Source organism: Sturnira hondurensis, unplaced genomic scaffold, assembly GCF_014824575.4.
Source record: "Sturnira hondurensis isolate 20B ecotype Veracruz unplaced genomic scaffold, ASM1482457v3 Scaffold0009935, whole genome shotgun sequence".
NCBI classification, from domain to species: domain Eukaryota; kingdom Metazoa; phylum Chordata; class Mammalia; order Chiroptera; family Phyllostomidae; genus Sturnira; species Sturnira hondurensis.
In genome coordinates this window covers 894,485-912,820 of record NW_028082566.1, presented here as the reverse complement: position 1 = coordinate 912,820, position 18,336 = coordinate 894,485, and the positions used below count along the sequence as shown (strand labels likewise).

The window sequence follows — 18,336 nt, the reverse complement described above, 5'->3', positions numbered from 1 at the left end:
TATATTGTCTTTTTTCTCTTTAACAGGCTAGAAGTGTTCTGCTGAAATGTAAATTTTTATTCCTTTCTACTGCAAACATATTCCTTAGTGTTCAGTTCACCTGCCCAGCAGGACGAAGTTTGAGAATTGAGACACTATTACCTTTGGTGTCGTACGGGGTCTCGATACCTGAGAAAGCAGTTAAACGTGAAGTCTGGTGCATGGCAGTGCTCAGTCATTGCGTGATAATGAGCCTGAGTTTCAGAGCAGTGTGGGGTTAGAATCCTACATCTCTGTCGTAACCTCTGGAGGATTTAGGAACCGTGTTGTCTTGGCGACCCCCATTTCTAGCATAATTTGGAATGTTTTAGATACTTAAATTTGTTGAGGCTTCACAGAGGAAGGAAAGTTTGATCCTTGGGTCTTGGAGGAATAAGATTTATTCAAGCAGAGAAAGTGAGGTAATGGAAGTATAGGAGGAGGGACTGGTATAAGTCTAGTATAAGGACTGAAGCTGGTTGGGGAAGATTATAGGGGACAAATGTAGAAAAAGGTAGGTTGAGTGCAGAATATGAAGGATTTTGTGTGTGTGGTTCACAGGCCCGTGCTCAATGCACTGAGCTACACCAGCCAGGGCAGAATATGAAGGATTTTGAATGCTTACAACTTTATTCTTCTCTCCTACTTAACAACGAGGTTTGAAAATACTACTTTTGTATTTACTCTTGCCAGAAATGTTGATTTCTCCTACCCCTTCAGCCACTGCTAGGCCTGAGCCAGATCATAGACCCAGAAGCTCTTGAAGGACAGGGGAGCCAGATCCCCTTAAGAAGGACCCTGCTACACTGCCGAAATACTGTACAGTGCTTTCAGCCTCATTTCAGGGTTTCCTGACAGAGATCCTGAGGTCCAAGACTCTGACAGTTTTTTGACAAAAACTTTGGAGACAGTGGTCTGGTCATACTCATAGTCGACAGTATTCAGTGTTGTGGGCTCCCAGCCCCGCCGGTGGCTCTGCTGCTGTAGCACTGCTGCGACTGGCACTTGGGGCTCCTGTAGGGACGGCCACATTCTGCTTGCCGCACCAAGACCACGGTTCATGGGTAAGCACTGCACATTCATCACCTCCATCCTGTAAGTTTTCTTCAGTGCACTGATGTTACCCAATTCAGTGATTTAAAAAAAGGGCGGGGACTAGTAACTAAGGTAGTTAGCAGAATATATTTTCTCCTTTCAAAACCGAGTCATATGACTGCCTTATTAGGAGTGTATTTGCCTCATTCCTCTTGCAGTTAGGTATGACCACGTTAAGCTAAGTTCTCTCCTGTGGAACTCAAAGTACTGCTACTTCTGGGCTGGGACCTTTAGGACAATAGATATTCCTCCTTCATGCGGTCTCTTCTCCCTTCCCTTCTCTTCTCCCTACTTCTCCCAAAGTAGTAGCAATAGCAGCCCAGCCCTGGTAATAGACAACAGGATGGAAGGAGCCTGGATCCCTGTGTGACCACATGGAGTGTTCCTGAACTGTTGCATGGAAGAGAAATCAACATCTTTATTGTTTAAGCCACATGGTTGGGTTCTTGTTAGCACCTCACATTAATTTTGCTCAGTTTAATGTAAATGATTAATATAAACATTTGAGGGTTAGCTCTACTGAAGTTGACCTTGGCTAGCTGCACAAGTCCCACATTTCCATTGTAATAAGTGATGTGGTAGTAACAGGGGCTGTTTATATTAAAGGCTTTGCCAGTCTGTTGAGTTTGTTTCCAGTTGTATTTGAAATGTCACTTGATGAGAACTATCATTAAAGCCTTAAACATTTGTACAGCAGTACAGACAGCTTGATTCTATAGCACACTTTTTTGATCTCTGCTCTCACAGATTAATGGTGTTCTAATGATAGACCATTATCACTAAGATTGTATAAAGTTTGAAAACTGTTTTTCTCATTCGTGTGTGTATATGTGTGAAATGGTAGTGGTTTATTGGAACATAAACATTCTTTGAGAGCACCAAGGGTTCACTGAGAGGATGAGGCTGGGCAAGCTGCCTGGATAAAGGGAGAGAATCTAATGACTCTCCCCACATCCTCCAAGTGGGAAAATCCATCCTTCGTGACCAAACTCCAGAGAAAGACGCTGGCCCAGTGTCTGCGATACCTTCAGGTGGATTCAGCTCCAGCCAGCTGGGCTCCTCCCCGGCACCAGGTCCGAGATGCCCATCTCTACCCACACCCTGCGCTTGTCTGGTGGGGAAGGTGGGGAAGGCTTCTAAAGCCAGAGGGTGAGCTCCCAGTGGATGGGGCTGGCGGGGAGGTGGGGGGCATGGGGCTGTCGTGGGATGTGAGGCTGGGGAGGAGTGAAAGGAGATGCAGTCCATCAGAGCTGCAGTTTGCCAGGCTGAAGTGCCTGGTTTTTGCTCAAGCTCTTGATTTACCTTTCCTAGACAGGGCTGAGTGTTAGCTGTGCCGTGGGCTCATGCCAGCCAACATGGCCTCCTACCACTGCAGCCCAAGGGTGTCACAGTGGACGGTGTTCTGAACACTTGCAGGGCTTACTCAGTTGTGAGGTGGTCAAGTGTGAGAATCACCTATTCTTTACAATGTAGGAGCAACCTGATCCACCCCAGGGTCCAAGAGGAGAGATGACGCTCTCTCAGCACCTCCTCATCCCCTGGGGCGGCCTGAGGGCCCTGGCCACCCTGCCCTGCCCTGCCCTGCCCTGCCCTGAGGTGGGAAGACATCCTTAACAGCTAAGCTAGGGATATAGGCGTGTGGGAGCAGCCCTGCTTTGGCAGGAATTTCCCATTTAAAAAACTTTCTATCTACTACTTTAGAGTAGAATCTAATGTAGCATTGGATGTAGCTTAAAATGTATTTCCGGTTTAATATGCTAAATATTTTGTAGGATTCTGAGAAGCCCCATGTTCTTCAATTGTTTATCTGAACAAGGTTAGAACTACATTCTAGTGTTTTCTGAGTCACAAACATTTTCCCCTGTAACAAGCCAATGGGGATTTTATTCTTTTTACATTTAAGGGCAAGAGGTTATAACTTGCGTAGGTCAGATAGCTGGAAGTGGCAGAGCCAGAGATTTACTCAAATCTTTAAACTCTAAACTCAAGTGTTTTTGGAAAAGTAGGAAAGTTTGGTGGTCCCTTTATTCTCAATTGCTACTCTCTTCGCTATTTGGAGCTATTTTAAAAAATACCTTTGAGATGCATTCATAAGAGATAGTCGTTAAGGGGCAAGCAGCATGTAGGGTTACAGCCCCTGTGGCCACAGTGCAGCTCAGGACAGAGTTCTAGGTGCTGCACCTGGACCCCTGGTCGATTTAGAGAAGAGCCATTTAAGTGGAATGAACCTGGTAATTCAACTCTACTATTCTAGGAACCAACATTAATTAAATATAGTTAACACCTTTTCAGCTTCGCTTACAACATGTTCAGAGATTCCAGACTAAGATTGCTGCCATTAGCAGCCCTCTGAGATGTAAAAGAAAAACCTTACTTTTCATCCTGGTAACCAGGGAGAAATAACATGAAGGAGGAAGATGATGCTGTCAACTTCAGACCATCTAATGAATGAAGCCAAAGCCAATTTGAAGCACATGCATTTTGGGGGGGAGATCATCTCCAAACTTTTTTATGATTTAGTTTAACCTCTTGCCCATTCAGATCCAATCATTGATATTAAGAAACACCAACTCTAGTTTCCAGCTCCCAGGAGTCATGGTCTTTGGAGGGATCGTCCTTTCTGGGATCCTGGACAGACAGGTATGTTGGTAAACACAAGTCAGAAAAGGGAAACAACACTATCCTGACCGAGAAGGTTTTTCTGACCTGAAAAATTCACTCTCCAAAGACTACTGAAGCTGGAAGGAAGCCGTTGAGATGGTCTGGCACTCTCATTTTACAGAGGTGGAAACTGGGTCAGAGCATTTGACCTGCTCAAGCTAATGGGAGAGGTGAGTCTCCTTACCCACGCCTCCTGAGTCCTGGAGTGCAGTATGCTTTGTACCACTCCAAGGTCAACTTTGTGGTATGTTTAGGTAAGCCTAGTAATCGTCTTTTCCAATGTCAGCTGCTTGGTTCATTTACATAAAAATGCTGAAACAAGTGTTAACATTTAAGAGAACTGGGTTCATACTGTTAATGGTACTGTCTATGTTGTCTGGAATCACATGTTTGCGAGAATGGGCTGCAAGTTACGTCTCAAGCTGGCCTCGCAGCACCTGTACAGCAGTAGAGATGTAGAATTCCCTCAAAAAGTTCAGCCTATGTAATTGAACAATAAAGTAATTTATGAAACAAACCAACAAACAAAAAAAACTCGGGGCTAAAATTGATCCCTAAAGTGGGGATTGTATTAGGTCTGTTCACAGAGAATTGGCTCTACTCCTGTGACCACGTCTGTGTATCAAGTATCTTCCTCTACTTCGTTGTGAAAGCCACCCTTAAACACTATTCCCCCAGAAAGGTTCAGGATTCTAAGACCTTGGCAAACTGTGAGCTCGGAGTTAAAAAACTCAGTTTGCTCCTGCTCACTTCTCCTTGGCCCAGTTTACCTGGAAGCCTTCCTAAGGTGCAAGATTGCAGAAAACCCATGCAGACTGTACAGGACAAGCTTTCTGCTTTTAAATAGAATGGCGAGAGAATCTAACTGGACAATTAACAATTTCCTCCTTTGACTAATTAAAGTAGATTTGTATCATAATTGTTACTAACATTGAATTGATAATGAGGCTCTTAGTGACATTTTTTGACCCCATTAATTTTTCTTCTTTGTGTATCGAAAAAATGTTGTGTGTGCTCCTCCATGCAGTTATTAGTTGTGCCTCCCCGAGACAGCCCCAAGGGTCCAGGGGAATCGGCCTCAGGCTTCTGCATTTCCAACCCCGGTGCTGGAGACTTGCTGATGGCAGGCTCATTTGGTTCAGTGTTTCAGAAATGTTTGAACTCGCTGCTAGGATTTTAAAGCTGGGATTAGTTCACAAAAGTTCAAATTCCCAATTTCTCTTAAAACAATCTGAAGGTCTAGCAACCTGGTTCTCCTTTCCATGGGCAGCAGTGAAGTGTCCATTAGAAAAGCAGCCCACTAAACCAGAGTGTGCCCACACTGTTTGTAATGCCTGTGCTGAAGCGTTTGGGGCATCCCCTGAAACATGTGCACACCAACACCTCCACGTCCCATCACCCAAGGACCACGCTAGGAAGGGGTGTGTGCCACTCGTGGAAGTCTAGCAGCCATGGGTGTCCACTGCAATGTCACTACCCTTTTAAGTAGGCCCATGATCGTATGTAAAGTGAAAGCATTAGACAGCGAAGGATAGCGTATCTCCTTTCACTTCTGGAACTTTATTCAACTCAGGAACTAGAAAGCAGAATGTCAAGAATAGCACACACAAAATGAATCACTCTCTTTTAATGAGACCTTAAAAAAAGAGTGCTTGAGAGAATTTTAGGTTAGTGTGTTTTATAGACCACAGTAAAGCCTTCGACTGTGTGGGTCAGGAAAGGCTATGGACTGCACTCAAAGAAGTGGACGTGCCTCAGCACTCGACTGGTCAGGAAGCCACTGTCAGGACAGGATATGGAAAGACATAATGGTTTCCCATAGGCCAAGGTGTCAGGTAAGGGTGCATTTCATCTCTCTGTTTAATCTGTATGTAGAACATATACAAAATACTAGGCTAGACTCAGAGGAAGGAGTCATGAAAATTGGTGGAAGAAATGTCAATAATATATGCAGATGGAAGCATATTACTGGCAGAAAGTAGCAATAATTTGAAAATTCTGATGAACGTGGAAGAAGGGTGCCAAAGCAGGACTGCATTTGAACATCAAGAAGATAAAAATCAAGACCACAGAAATACACGGCCTGGAAACAAGACAATGATGATGTTGAAATGTTTGAAATGTTAAGGATTTTGCTTATCTTGGCTCAGTCATTCACATGGAGACTGCAGCTGAGAAGTCAAGAGAAGGCTGAGACTGAAGAGCAGCAGAATTAGGGACGATCACTGAGAACAAAGATGCGCTATTAGAGACCAGGCCTAAGCTCATCCACACCTTCAGTTTCAATGACTACGCACAGATGTAGAAGTTGGACAGTGAAGGAGGCTGACGAAAAAAGCAATTGGTTCATTTCAAAGATAGTGTCAGAGGTCTACAGGTGCCTTAAACGGCCAGAAAGACAAGCGGGTCCTACAACAAATTAAGCAGGAAATGTCACTGGTGGCAAAAATGACAAAACTGAAGCTGTTCTACTTGGGGAACATCAGGAGAAGGCAGGGTTCTTTGGAAAAGACATTAATTCTGGAAGACATAGAAGGCAGCAGGAAAAGAAGACCAAATGTGAGATTGAGTGATTCCACAAACGCAGCCATAGAAATGAGTCTACAGGAGCTAAGCAGGGCTCTTGTGGACAGGACACTGGACATCACTCATTCAGAGGGTCCCTGGGAGTTGAGGCCAATTCAATGGCAACTAACACACACCAGAGTTCCTGCTGTCATTTTATGTGTGTCTGTCCATGTGTCTTAAGAATGTTCTTCAATTTGGTCTGAAGTGAGGAAAATGCAGCCCTTAGAATTCTGCTTCACCTATCTAGAGATTAGAGGTGGTTTTAACATCTGATCCCTTAGTGAATAACCATATATTGCATTCTTGTTAATAACTAAATCTATGCACATCTTTTAGCAGCTATGCTTAATTTTCTTGCCAGTTCTTTATAGAACTGCAAGGCAGTTGCTTCCCTTTCCTCCTTTGTAGATAGGCTTTAAGTTACATTATTATTGTAAATAATTTCTGCATTTCCTTAAGCCTTTGGCAATCTAAGGAAATGAAAAGGATGAATAGAGTAAGAAGCAAAAGAAATTAATCTTCTAAGGATGATTTGAATACCACTGAGAATAGTGATTTCAGTTTATACTCAGCCTAAGCATACCTGTTTATTATCTGTTACCCATCCTTTATAAGCAACTTAAAGCAACAGTCTTTTCTAAAAGGATGCCCACTCTTTGCAGCATTAGATTCTGAAAAGGTTTTCAAAATCAAGAAATTTATCACTTTGTGATGATTGTGATGATTTATCACTTTCTGTGACTGTGTTGGAATAAGGACTCACATACACTGTTAGGGTAAGTTAATATTCTTTGAAGGAAAACTTTATACCCATCAGAAAATTTTAATGCATAACCTTTGTCCCAGTAATTATGCTGCTCAGAATCAATCTGCATGTGCCAGTGCAGGATACAGCGTCTATGGGGGAATTCAAGTCCATCAGCCAGGCCCTGGTTAGGTGAATTATGGTGTATCCCAAAGTGGAATATTACATAGTCCTTGAAAAAATGAGGTAGACCTACATGCACTAATGTGAAATGCCCACATATGAAGTGAAAAAGCAAGTCGCAGTGTGTATAGTTTGCTACTGTTCTTAAAAGAGGCACATTTATGGACATGTGCTTTAACAGCTGAAGGATACACTAGCAATGGATAACAGCGGTTTCTTCTGGGGAGGGGAATGGGGGGGGACTGGGGACAAAGGGTAAAGAGGAAAAACTCTACTCGTTTGAACTTTTTTACCACGTGCATGTGTTTCCTCTTTGCTGCTTACATGTTGTTTAATGAGCCAGACTATGGAACTGAAGGTCGAGTTCCTGAGTAAAGAGCTTGCAACAGTGGTTTTTCTGGAGGGGCTCTGTCTAGCCCAGATACAAAGCCTTGCTATATACAGGAGATGTGTAGAGGGGACGCTGTCCACCACTGGTTTACCTGCTGGATTCATGTTGCTATTCCCAAGGTGTGGCAACTTTCCCATTCCACTGAATCCAACTGTGCCTCTGTGCCACAAGTCCCACATCCCATCTACTACTACTAGTAGAGGCAGGGCCCCTGCAGGAGTCCAGTGGTGGTCTGTTGGCAGAAGGACGGCAAGAGAAAGCGTGCCTGAACACAGGAGTAAAGTGCAAGTTGTCTGGGTATATTTGCAAGCATCTGTGTTCAGAAAGGTAGGTAGTTTATTATTTATCGTTTATTAAATACCTTCTGAAAGGTCCACAGTACCACTAGGACTTTAGTTAGGACTGAAACGTATGTGCAATAATGGCACATGACAAAGTATCAGCTCATTAGTTCAAATCCAAGATAATTTTCCCTTGAAATAGAACCTCATATTAACTTGAAGTAGTCAGTGGTACGACATCCTCTAATTTACAGATTTTTAAAAGAAAAACATAATCAGAAGGCCCAGTTTTCAAAATTGCTGCTAAAAGCCAACAAATTAGCTGGAAGGGAGGGATGAAAAGGAATAACCTCTCTTCAAATAATAAATCTACAAAGCCCTCTGCCACAAAAAAGCAGATCCTTGTAGTTTTGGTCTCTTCCCGAGAGATAATCACCACCTTGCTAAAAGTGGGAAAGGCACCCCCCTCCACACACACACCATCCCCAAAGGGGGAAAAAAATCTACCCAAACAGTTTCTACTTGTTTTTACCATATATTCCAGGGGTATATATGGGTTTTTTGTTTGTTTTTACATTTATACAGTTTACATTGCTTGACCCATAAATAACACTGGTAAGATTAATAGGGCCATAGTTTTAAGAGTATTTACATAGCCCCACCATGCATACAGAGCCTTTTTAATATTGAAAAAAAAATTTAAAAAAAAGAAACTTTCCATCACTAGGCAATATAAATTTGACCATCTAAACTTAAAAACCCTGACTAAAATACAAGCAATCATTTCATCCATAAATGCTGTTTCTGGTTCCCTAACAAATCTAGCACTGCAGTGTAACAAACATCTTGCAATTCAGGGATATAAAAATATCAGCTTTAAAATCTGAACTGTACATTATGTACATTAATATTTGCACCGTTAAATTAGGTATACACTTAAGTCTATGAAATACTACATTATAAATAGCAAAGGTTTTTTTTTGGTTCCCCCCCCCCAATCTGTAGCTGGAGCTAATACAATACAATGTTTACCTGGCTAAAAAGGACTGCAGTGGGGCCGGGGTGGCCTCATGGGATGGGACGCACAATGTTGGCTGGGTCAGTGTGACCACGTGCATGCCGCACAAGACAGACCGATCGGGACTTGCGCCAACCTGGCGAACACGGACAACAAACACTATTGCTTTACAAAGGCGGCTGAAGTTCTCCCTTGTCTAAAATCAACACCCCCGTCCAATCGGCTCTCGACAGCGTCTGTCGGCTTCTCCTGCGGACTGGAGACCAAAGCAGCAACGTAAAACTGTAATGCACCTGACTGGTTGTGGCAACCGGGCACCATCCGGGGAGGGTAAACTGGAGAAATCACACCTCCTCAAAGTTAACCTGACATTGTAAACAGCAGTCGGGGCTCATTTACATGGGCAAAGCACTTTAAGCTATTTTAGTAACTTTCCTATGGAAGAGAAAAAAAAGATATGCTTCAAGATGGTCAATGGCTACGTTTAAACATGGTCTCCACAGCTACTAGGTTAAGAAATAATACAGTTCTTGCCCTTGTGTCCCTTTTTCTTCTTGGATTTGGTTGTCCCCGGGCCAAACTGAGGCGTGGGCAGTGCGGACGCCGGACTAGAAAGGTCGTCTGTGTAGTACGCGTACCTCTGTGGCCGGGGCTGAGGAATGGGCTGTCCGAGAAAGTACCCCTCCTCCTCCGAGTCGGAGGACGACGAGGAGGAGGAGGAACACCAGGAGTCGTCGTCCTCGCCGTAGAGCCCCAGGAACCGCGGCACGTCAGGGTGACGCAGCGCGTAGTCGGACGCAGCGTGGGCGTAGCGCGCGTACAGGTCCGCGTTCTGGACGTAGGCCTGGATCTCGCGGGCGCTCTTATTCTGGATGAATTTCTCGTAGTTCTCCGGGGCGTAAAGCCGCAGGCGGTCCTTGGGGGAGTATTTTCTTTCTGTGACCAGGTTCAGGGCGTTGTCGGAGCGCGACTTCCTGCTCCGCCTGCGGCGGTGGTGAGGCCGGGATCCTCTCTCTTCGAAATGGTACACGCGTCTGCGAGTCCTCTCGCTCATCGGAGGCTGCCGGATCTCGAGGTTGTCGTAGCTTCCGTTGTCAATGACGTCATCGGAAAACTTGACCTGCTGCGGTCTGGACTGCGACTTGGACCTTCTGAGCACTGGCAGGTGTACTGGTTTCTCCTCAGGCATGATTTTTTCCGGGCACAGCTCTGAGCTTAGACTCTTTAAGGACTCCGCACTCCTGTGCAGCATGGAAGAGTTCAGAGTCCCCATATTGCTCATTTTCTCACAATCTTCTGCCTCTATTTCCTCAAAGTTCTGCAGAGAATATAATGATGGCCTCGGCTTACTTTCCCCATCCACCGAAGCCCCTGCAAGGAAAGCCAAAACAAGATGTGATTCTCCATAATCCTGATGTTCTGACAATTATTACACGCAAGCTACTGAAAGGAAGCATTTCAGAAAATTCGCCTAAATTCCAATATCATGATGAACAACCATGAGGTAAAAACAACATGCACAGACATACAGAAAGGAGATACGAATGTTCTTACTAATCCAAGAGGCATAGCCTCTCTTAGGAGTCCAGTGTTTTGGAGCCAAATATTAGTTACAGCACATGGCATGAGCAGCAGCAATTTAAATGCCCTTCATAAAAGTCTCATCTTCACTTTATACGCGTGACATGTTAGAAGCTTCTGCCTCTCAACCTATTAAAGCGAAATCCATCCCTTCTTTTGCATCCACACGGCCACCATTATGATCCTCCTCTTACACCTACACTGGTTTTCCTTGTTTTATACCTAGGTGGTGGTCAGTAAGCCACAGCCCAAGGGCCACATCCCACCCACAGCCTATCTGTGGATAAAGTGTCACTGGAGCACAGCCACATTGATTTGCTTGCGTATTTTCTATGGTTGCTTTCCACAGTGGCAGAGTTGAGTAGCTGCAACAGAGAGTGTTTGGCCCAGGGAAGCCCTATCTAGCTCTTTACACAAGTTTGCCAGCCCCTAACCTAGGCTGTCATCCAGTCTTCTTCCCCTGCAACCTGCAAAATAACATGCCACTTGCAGATTAATCTTACTTTGAGACTTTCCCCAAAACTGATACTGTTCTCCTTTACAACAGGGCCCAAGCAAGTAAAAATAAATGAATATGGCCCAGCAGAATGGAAGTGACAGTGAGGACCAGTGCGGACTCTTGCCAGGTGGGTACTACAGAACTTCCTACTTTCTAAAGGGAGCCATGTTTTTCTGCCTGTGTAGTTAGTCAAGGAGGGTCTGGCCCTAACCCTTTATGTATACCAAATAACGTCTATTTCTGATTAGTGTTAAACATCTAACATAGGACCTGGAAGACAGGAGGTGCTTAAATAATATGGTCTCATCCACTGTTCCTCAACCCTCCTTGGACAAGCCCAACAGAAACCAGGAGGGTCGCTCTCTTATCCTTCTTGTGGGTGCAGCTCCTGGCACAGGGTTGCTTCTGGCAGTGGGCAGCCACTAAAGCCTGTCCTGTGTACATTACAGTAATTACCACCTTTATGAAAGCATTGGATGTCATTTAGTTTGACTATAAAGCTAGCCATGTAACAGCAATATTTTTCTATCTGAGGACTTACTCCAAATGTGAGATTCAGGAGGGCTGGGTGCTAGGTTTGATCTTGCCTTTAAAAACCTCTATAAAGTTAGGCATTTCAGCCTCTGGTAATTCAAGTTTCCTCATTTAGAAAATGCAATACTATCCACTGTATACAGCTCAGGTTCATTTTAAGGATGAAATATAGATAACTGCTTTGAATGTGCTTTGAAAACATTAAAATGAAATTATTTTATAATCTGGGTAAAAAATATTCAGCTATTTTTGAGGTGTCTGCTGCCACACAGTGATTCAGAGAAATACAAAAAATGTTATCAGCATATAAAGTGTGCAGACTGATTTAATAACTTGAAATTCATAAAACACAATCCAAAGAGAACAGTATCTTTCAGACACAGATGCAGACTCCATTACTGAAAACAGTACCTATTCAGAAAGGTTATATTAAGGTTATATACATATGCAGACACACATGTATATTTGTTTTACTATAAAGTGTTTGGCATTTAACAGAAACTCCTTCCTTCCCTTGGTCTAGTTTTAATTAACATAGCTCCTACTGGTGCTGGGCTGTAATTTTCAGAACAGACTTTTTAGTGACTTTTTTTTCACACAGTGCATAATCCCTAGATTACATACCTGTGATGTTAGACAAAGCCAAAGAATCCATAGAATCCCGGACGCTCTGCTCTGGTTTCAAGTCTGACAGACACTCCAGGGAACCTTCATACCACTGTGTTTGATCATGATTGTATCCTGCAGCCCCGTGGTCCAGATCCAACTCCTGGAGCCTTCTGCTGCTGGCCGGGCCTGGGTGGCTGCCATAGGCAGAATCTCCCAATCCATCTTGTGACTGTGCCCAATACATATCAGATTGGTATTTTTTACTTGCAAGGCTCTGGTTATTTTGCTTTAACTCAGGCTTATTTTTAACCATGTTATCAGATATCCAGTGCTCACTGGCTCGAATATCTATCTCATTGGGCTGCTGCTGAAAGAGGCTTTTATCACCAAACTTGAGGAGGAGCTGCGTCATATAATCTTCATGCTCGGCCCATTCTTCGGGGTCTTCTGGGGTTTCGTGCTCTACTCTGCCTTTCCAAAAGTCTTCATTGACAAAACTTGCCCCCTGCCTGGAGAGACTCAGGTCATCCAATTTCCGAGAAAGGGTGTCGTCGGCATTGCCTGAAAGGCCAGGAAACTTGTAGTTTAGAGCAGGAGACAAAAGGAGGGACTGTCTACACTGATCTGCCGACCGACTGCTCTTGCCCATCCGGACGCTTCTTCTGGAGTCTCTTGATCGAGCAGATTGAAATGCAGAGTCGGAGGAATCGGAGGCATGGACGTCTTCACCAAGACTGCATGTTTTTGAGCAATAAATCTGCCCTTGTTTGGGGAGGAAGGGGCACCCCAGCAAAGAGGCTTTACACTGGGCACAAGAGAAGCAGGCTTCGGTGGCATGCCAGTGCTGCCCGTCGTAGGCCATCTGCGCGTGGTCGACACCTGTTTCGAAAAAGTATGGAATAGCAGGCTGTAGTTCGACCTTGACACAAAGGGAGAAAGAAACAGGAAAGGGGGCAGTGGGGACGTTCTGTTTCTTGATGAGATTATGGGTCACACAAAGTCCATATCTGTGAATTTGCCTACCTGCTAAAATTTATTAACCCCATAATTAGTACCTGCAGAGCTCTCAAAGTCATTTGTAGACCTGTGCAGAGTGGTGGAACATTTCTGTCGACTGACATACATGTTCCCAGGTGAGGTCCAACAAGGTGATGCTCTGCCTTTTGTTTCAGCTCTCCTACTTTCAACAAGTAGCATGTTTGAGGTCTATTTAGTACCATGTTTTCTTCAGATTTTTGTGCTTTTTGTTGGTTTTGCTGTTTAAATGGCCCCCACACATAGTGCTAAAGTGCTGTCTGGCGTTCTGAAGTGCAAGAAGGCTGTGATGTGCCTTATAGGAAAAAATGTATGTCAGATACACTTCATTCAGGCACAAGTTGTAGTGCTGTTGGCCGTGAGTTCAATGTTAATGAATCAACAGGACATGTGACCGGGGGCTGGAAGGAACCTACCCCTGCACTTCCCCTAGGAGCAATGGCTCACTGTTCGATAATTTGGGTGACTTTATAGAATACAAATCCCTCAGATAACAAGATCTAATTATATATTTATTTGTCAAGACTCATCAAATTGAAACACTGACGATCTGTGCATGTCACTGTATATAATTCATACCTCAATTAAAAAAAGAAAGACCCTGGACCGTCGTAAGTGGACTGATGGGAACGCGACAGAGCAGGCGGGCCGGGTCAGGGACTCACCAATGTGCTCCCCACAGGTTTCGCAGTACTCGGCGTACAGAGACTCAAAGCAGCCGCAGCAGAAGGGGCGGCCGTCCTTCATGATGTACCTCTGCCCTCCAAGGACCGTTTCACACTCCAGGCAGCAAAAGTGTTTCATGTGCCAGTGGCGACCCTCCGCTTCTGTGCACTCGTCAGCAAAAATGATCTTTCAAAGGAATACGAGACCACAGGATGACAGAAAATCATTTTGAGCTATTTTCAAGGCCAAGTCACTTAGACAGCTACGCTTGTTTCTTATAGCCTCAAGCTTTCATCTAACTTGCTTTAGCTATAAAACAGGGCAGTAATTGAAAATGTTAAAAAAGAGAAACTAAGTGCTTGTTTAAACCTTATAAATGTCTAGCCACTCTGCTGTATATCCGAAACTAATAGAATATTGCATGTCAAGTGTAATTGAAAAGTTAAAAAAAATTAAACAGGTTTCTTCACTGGGGACAATTAGTCTGGTCATTATTTTTGCTCCCTGATCACATTTTATTGGCACGATCTGGTGAAGAATACATTCACACTGGAATAATTCAATGGTCTGTGCTTTAAGAGAACACTCACACAGACGCCAGTGCACCTGACAGCTGCAGCCGCCGGGTCGCTGGGCTGCGCGGACTACACTGGCATCGCTCCTGCTCGTTCGGCCTGGTTGCCATCTCCAGATTAAAGACCTCATAGTTTTGGGGTTTGGTTTCAAAACAAACTTCAAATACCACATCAGTGGAAAAACTTTAAAAAATAATGTATGTAAGTAAAAACTGAGTGTTCAGTGTCACTGATCGAAGGAGACTGATTGATGGGAAAAAAAGAATAAATGCACTGAGGTACCCTGGATTGGATCTTGGAATAGAAAAGACACATTAGTACAGTACAGAAACTGGAAATCTGAATAAACTATAGTTAACGGCATGACACCAGTGTTAACTTCTCAGGTTCAGTGCACCTCCTAGGACTGTGAAGATGCTCATTAACAATGGGGAAAGCTGGGAGAAGAGTATACAGGAGCTCTGTAACATCTCCAGCTCTTCTGGAAATCTAAAATGACTTTAAAATAAAAAGCTTAAGAAAAAAAAGTTCCTCTCAGGCTACCACCCCTTCCCATGTGCCCCATGGGTAACCACTGTTAACTTAGTGTTGTCTCTCCATACAGTATACTTTTCATGCAGCTTGGTTTTTTTCTCATCATCCGTCAACAGCCTCCTACTTATCAATGCACAAAGACACATGCTGCCTATTCTATATTAGCTACATCTTACTCCATTGTATGAATTTACAGGGTTAGCTTAACATGTACAAAACAAAGCAAAAGCAGGAGATATTTATATTTTGCCTAGCTGTGAACAGTGGAATATTGGCTTCCTGGAAGCTTATTTTTTCCAGTGTTAGGGGATGAACTTTTTTACCTCATCACATGCTGAACACCGTGGTTTGAGCAGTTCAGCATGGTGCCTGCCACAGTGAATTTTTCCATCCTGATAAAAATAGATGAGGTCGACCAGCAGCTCATTACACGTGAAGCAGACAAAACAGGATGGGTGCCAGCACACTCCAGGGCCTGCACGTGAGGCAAACACTGCAGTTTCCCCTCCGTTTATCTTCAGGCCACACTGAAAACAAGAGGACTTGAAGTTAGAGTACTCCTTCTCCAGTGACTGGGTTCTCAGCCTTCACCACTTGACACTAGAGCCCAAATCTGTCTGGAAAGCTTTTATTTTTCTTCCCTCCTGTTATTGGTCAAGTAGCTCCTTAATGCTGGATTATGTGTGATTCTCAACTGCAAGGAACATGCTTCAGATAGACTTCCCACTAGACTGTTTCTAAAAATGGTTTCATCTGACTCACATTAACAGTGGTTTTCCTCAGCCAGCCTCTTGCTGGATGCATTTCCTACTCCAAGAAGAGCCAGTAAGGATCTGAATGTCTTCATTATGTCTCTGCATTTTTTGAATACTAGGTGTACCCTAGCACCTCCTGACAACGCCAGGGTCCTAGGAAAAGCAGGATCTCACCTGATGTTTACTTAAGGGCAGACTGACTGCCCATCACCCACGGCAGTGTAGACAGTTATAAACAGTGACTTTCATTATTTGATAAAAAGTGAGGCTGCCTTCCTTTTCTAAGTTGTTGGAGACTTTTAGGGCCCAGATGTGTGCTAGCCCAGCCACCTCCCGCCCAGCTCACTCCATCCACATCACCACCACGAGCTCCTCATTCTAGAAAGCACTACCTGCTCGCACACGGCATGCATGACTGCTCTGGACAGGAGTTTAATCGTCCCTCTTCCAAGTGCTTCTTTCTTCCGCTGTGCACTGAACACTTGCAATTCTTTTTTCTCCTCTTCGCTCAAAGACTGGCAATACCGCACCTTTGCAAACAGAAAAACAGAAGCACCATGCTGGAGCAAAAGTCTCCCTTGCCTGTTCTTTATTTCCAGACTTAAGAGTTTCAGGCAATAAAACAGCCAGTTTAGATGGCCTGCCACTGCACACTCTCCTCCAAGGATCCCCAGTTCAGAAACACCACCATACCTGTAATTGACACCAAACCTCACAGCCTCTTTAGCGAAAGGGGAAAGCAATTTAAAGGAACACTTTTTTAAAAAATATGAAATGTTTAAATTCTTACCAGCAGAGACACTAAAAAAATGCAAGACATTAACCTTTCCACAAAAGGTTTAAACTTGTTAATTGTCACTTTTGCTCCACATTCTACAGGCACTCAACCAACTGTGGCCTGAACCACCATAAAGCACTGAGTCTGGATGAAGGGGCAGGGCAATCTCAGGAATCTGCAGGCTCCTGAGAATCAGTGGGTGGCTGTAAACACTCTAAAAACCAACTTGTGTTAAGTTTATTGCACTGACACCCTTTCTCTCTTAAAGAATGGAAAGCTGTATTCTCCAGCCAAATTTTCACTGAAGAAAAGCAAAAGACAGCCGGAGCTGGGGTTTATAGGGGACATCTCAATGCTTAGTGTTTATTTTTTTTAGCCTTCTTCCTGTTTTTTGTTTTTGTTTTTGTTTTACCTCATTATCATGCGGTGGCAACTGGTACAAAAGCTGTTTAATTCGATGTTTCTCTCCAGGGCTGTTTACATACGGAACCTTTTCCTCTGGTAAGCAGGCAAAATAAAGCTGGATCTGGGTAAGAAATAGAGGACATCAGCATACAGAAAGTGCACATCTTATTACATCTTAAAAAGTCACCTTCCCTGTAGGTACAAGGTTTGGCCTCTTGCCGCTACTTGGAAGAACAGCCAAGCCAACTCAGCAGAACCACAACCCTTCAAGTAGCAGGCTTCCAGCTGCTAAGCTGCTCTTCAGGAATGTCATTTGTAGTGACATTTAGGGCCATCGTAAATGACACACCAAAATATGCACATTTAATGCCATGGTTCCCAGCCAGTATCCTCAGCCAAGAGGAGACCTGGGTGAAGGCCGTCAGTGGCCGCACAGGCTATGTGACACTGTCCACAACCCAGCCAGTACACAAACACACTGAACTTGATCTCTGAATTTTACACGTTACAAAGACAAAAGCTGCTTTGTTAAACTCTATAAACTCTCTCTTATCAGGTTCTCTCCAAGTGTCAGCTTTTCTTTGCTTCCATGGCTGTTATATTCCAAATACCTGGAATCAATTTCCCCCAAGAAACTGGAGGGGAGCCATGCAGAGCTATACTTGGTTCATTCTGAAAGGAGAACTCAATTTTCTTCCTGTTACATTTCAAGGAGCATCTCTTACAGAGTATTGCAGGGCTGAGAAAGAATGAAAGTGATTGAAGAAACAGAGACAGGAGACTGGGGCACTGGGACTCCACTTCAGTATCTTGGCACCTCACAAAACCCGCCCACCCTGAGCCACTAGAAGGGTCCTCTATTATTGCATAGCTCGTCAAAGTATCACTGTCCTCACTGGTGCCCCAGCACCCCGCCCTCGAGTCTGCTATAGAGGCTTTTCAGTCACACACACTTACCAGATGCACGGGTGCCAGGTGCTATGCTAGGCCCTAGAAGAACAAGGAGCCCCTATTCTCAAAAGCATTCCCATCATACAGGAAACAACCATAACTCAAGCAACTGCATACCCAGTTGGTACCTTTCATTTCAAATGATGCCTTGGCCCTTACAATAAGATTTGTCACCCACAATTTTTAATAAGTTCATCATTACTGGGAAAATAAAAAGTAGACCCATAGAATGTTCTCATCTTCCTTAAAATAACAACACAAAGAACTCACCAAGTTAGGCCCTCAATTTTAATTTTCCAATCCACACTGTGTGGTGACAGATTCTTTTATGTGCAAGGTTATCAAAGGTCAAATGTCTAAGCAATGACACTAAAGATGGTTTCTTAGAGGTCTGTGTTTCCTCTCTTCCAAAGTAAAAGCACTGCTGAGAGCTGGCATGGAAACTTTCCTCTTT

General features: G+C 44.0%; 1 protein-coding gene across 4 annotated transcripts in view; it reads right to left on the bottom strand.

The window, feature by feature from the left end:
* Nucleotides 1–8,930: 8,930 nt before the first annotated feature.
* The window catches only part of PRICKLE1 (prickle planar cell polarity protein 1), a 102,595-nt gene continuing 93,189 nt past the window's right edge, over nucleotides 8,931–18,336 (bottom strand). For all 4 annotated transcript variants that reach the window (XM_037058133.1, XM_037058136.1, XM_037058137.1 and 1 more), the window contains exons 3-8: nucleotides 16,939–17,052; nucleotides 16,141–16,278; nucleotides 15,317–15,520; nucleotides 13,884–14,070; nucleotides 12,199–13,062; nucleotides 8,931–10,331 (exon numbers count right to left, since the gene is read on the bottom strand). In XM_037058133.1, coding sequence (XP_036914028.1) covers nucleotides 9,472–10,331; nucleotides 12,199–13,062; nucleotides 13,884–14,070; nucleotides 15,317–15,520; nucleotides 16,141–16,278; nucleotides 16,939–17,052 — 2,367 coding nt within the window. In that variant the 3' untranslated portion in view covers nucleotides 8,931–9,471. The remainder of the gene's footprint in view (nucleotides 10,332–12,198; nucleotides 13,063–13,883; nucleotides 14,071–15,316; nucleotides 15,521–16,140; nucleotides 16,279–16,938; nucleotides 17,053–18,336) is intronic.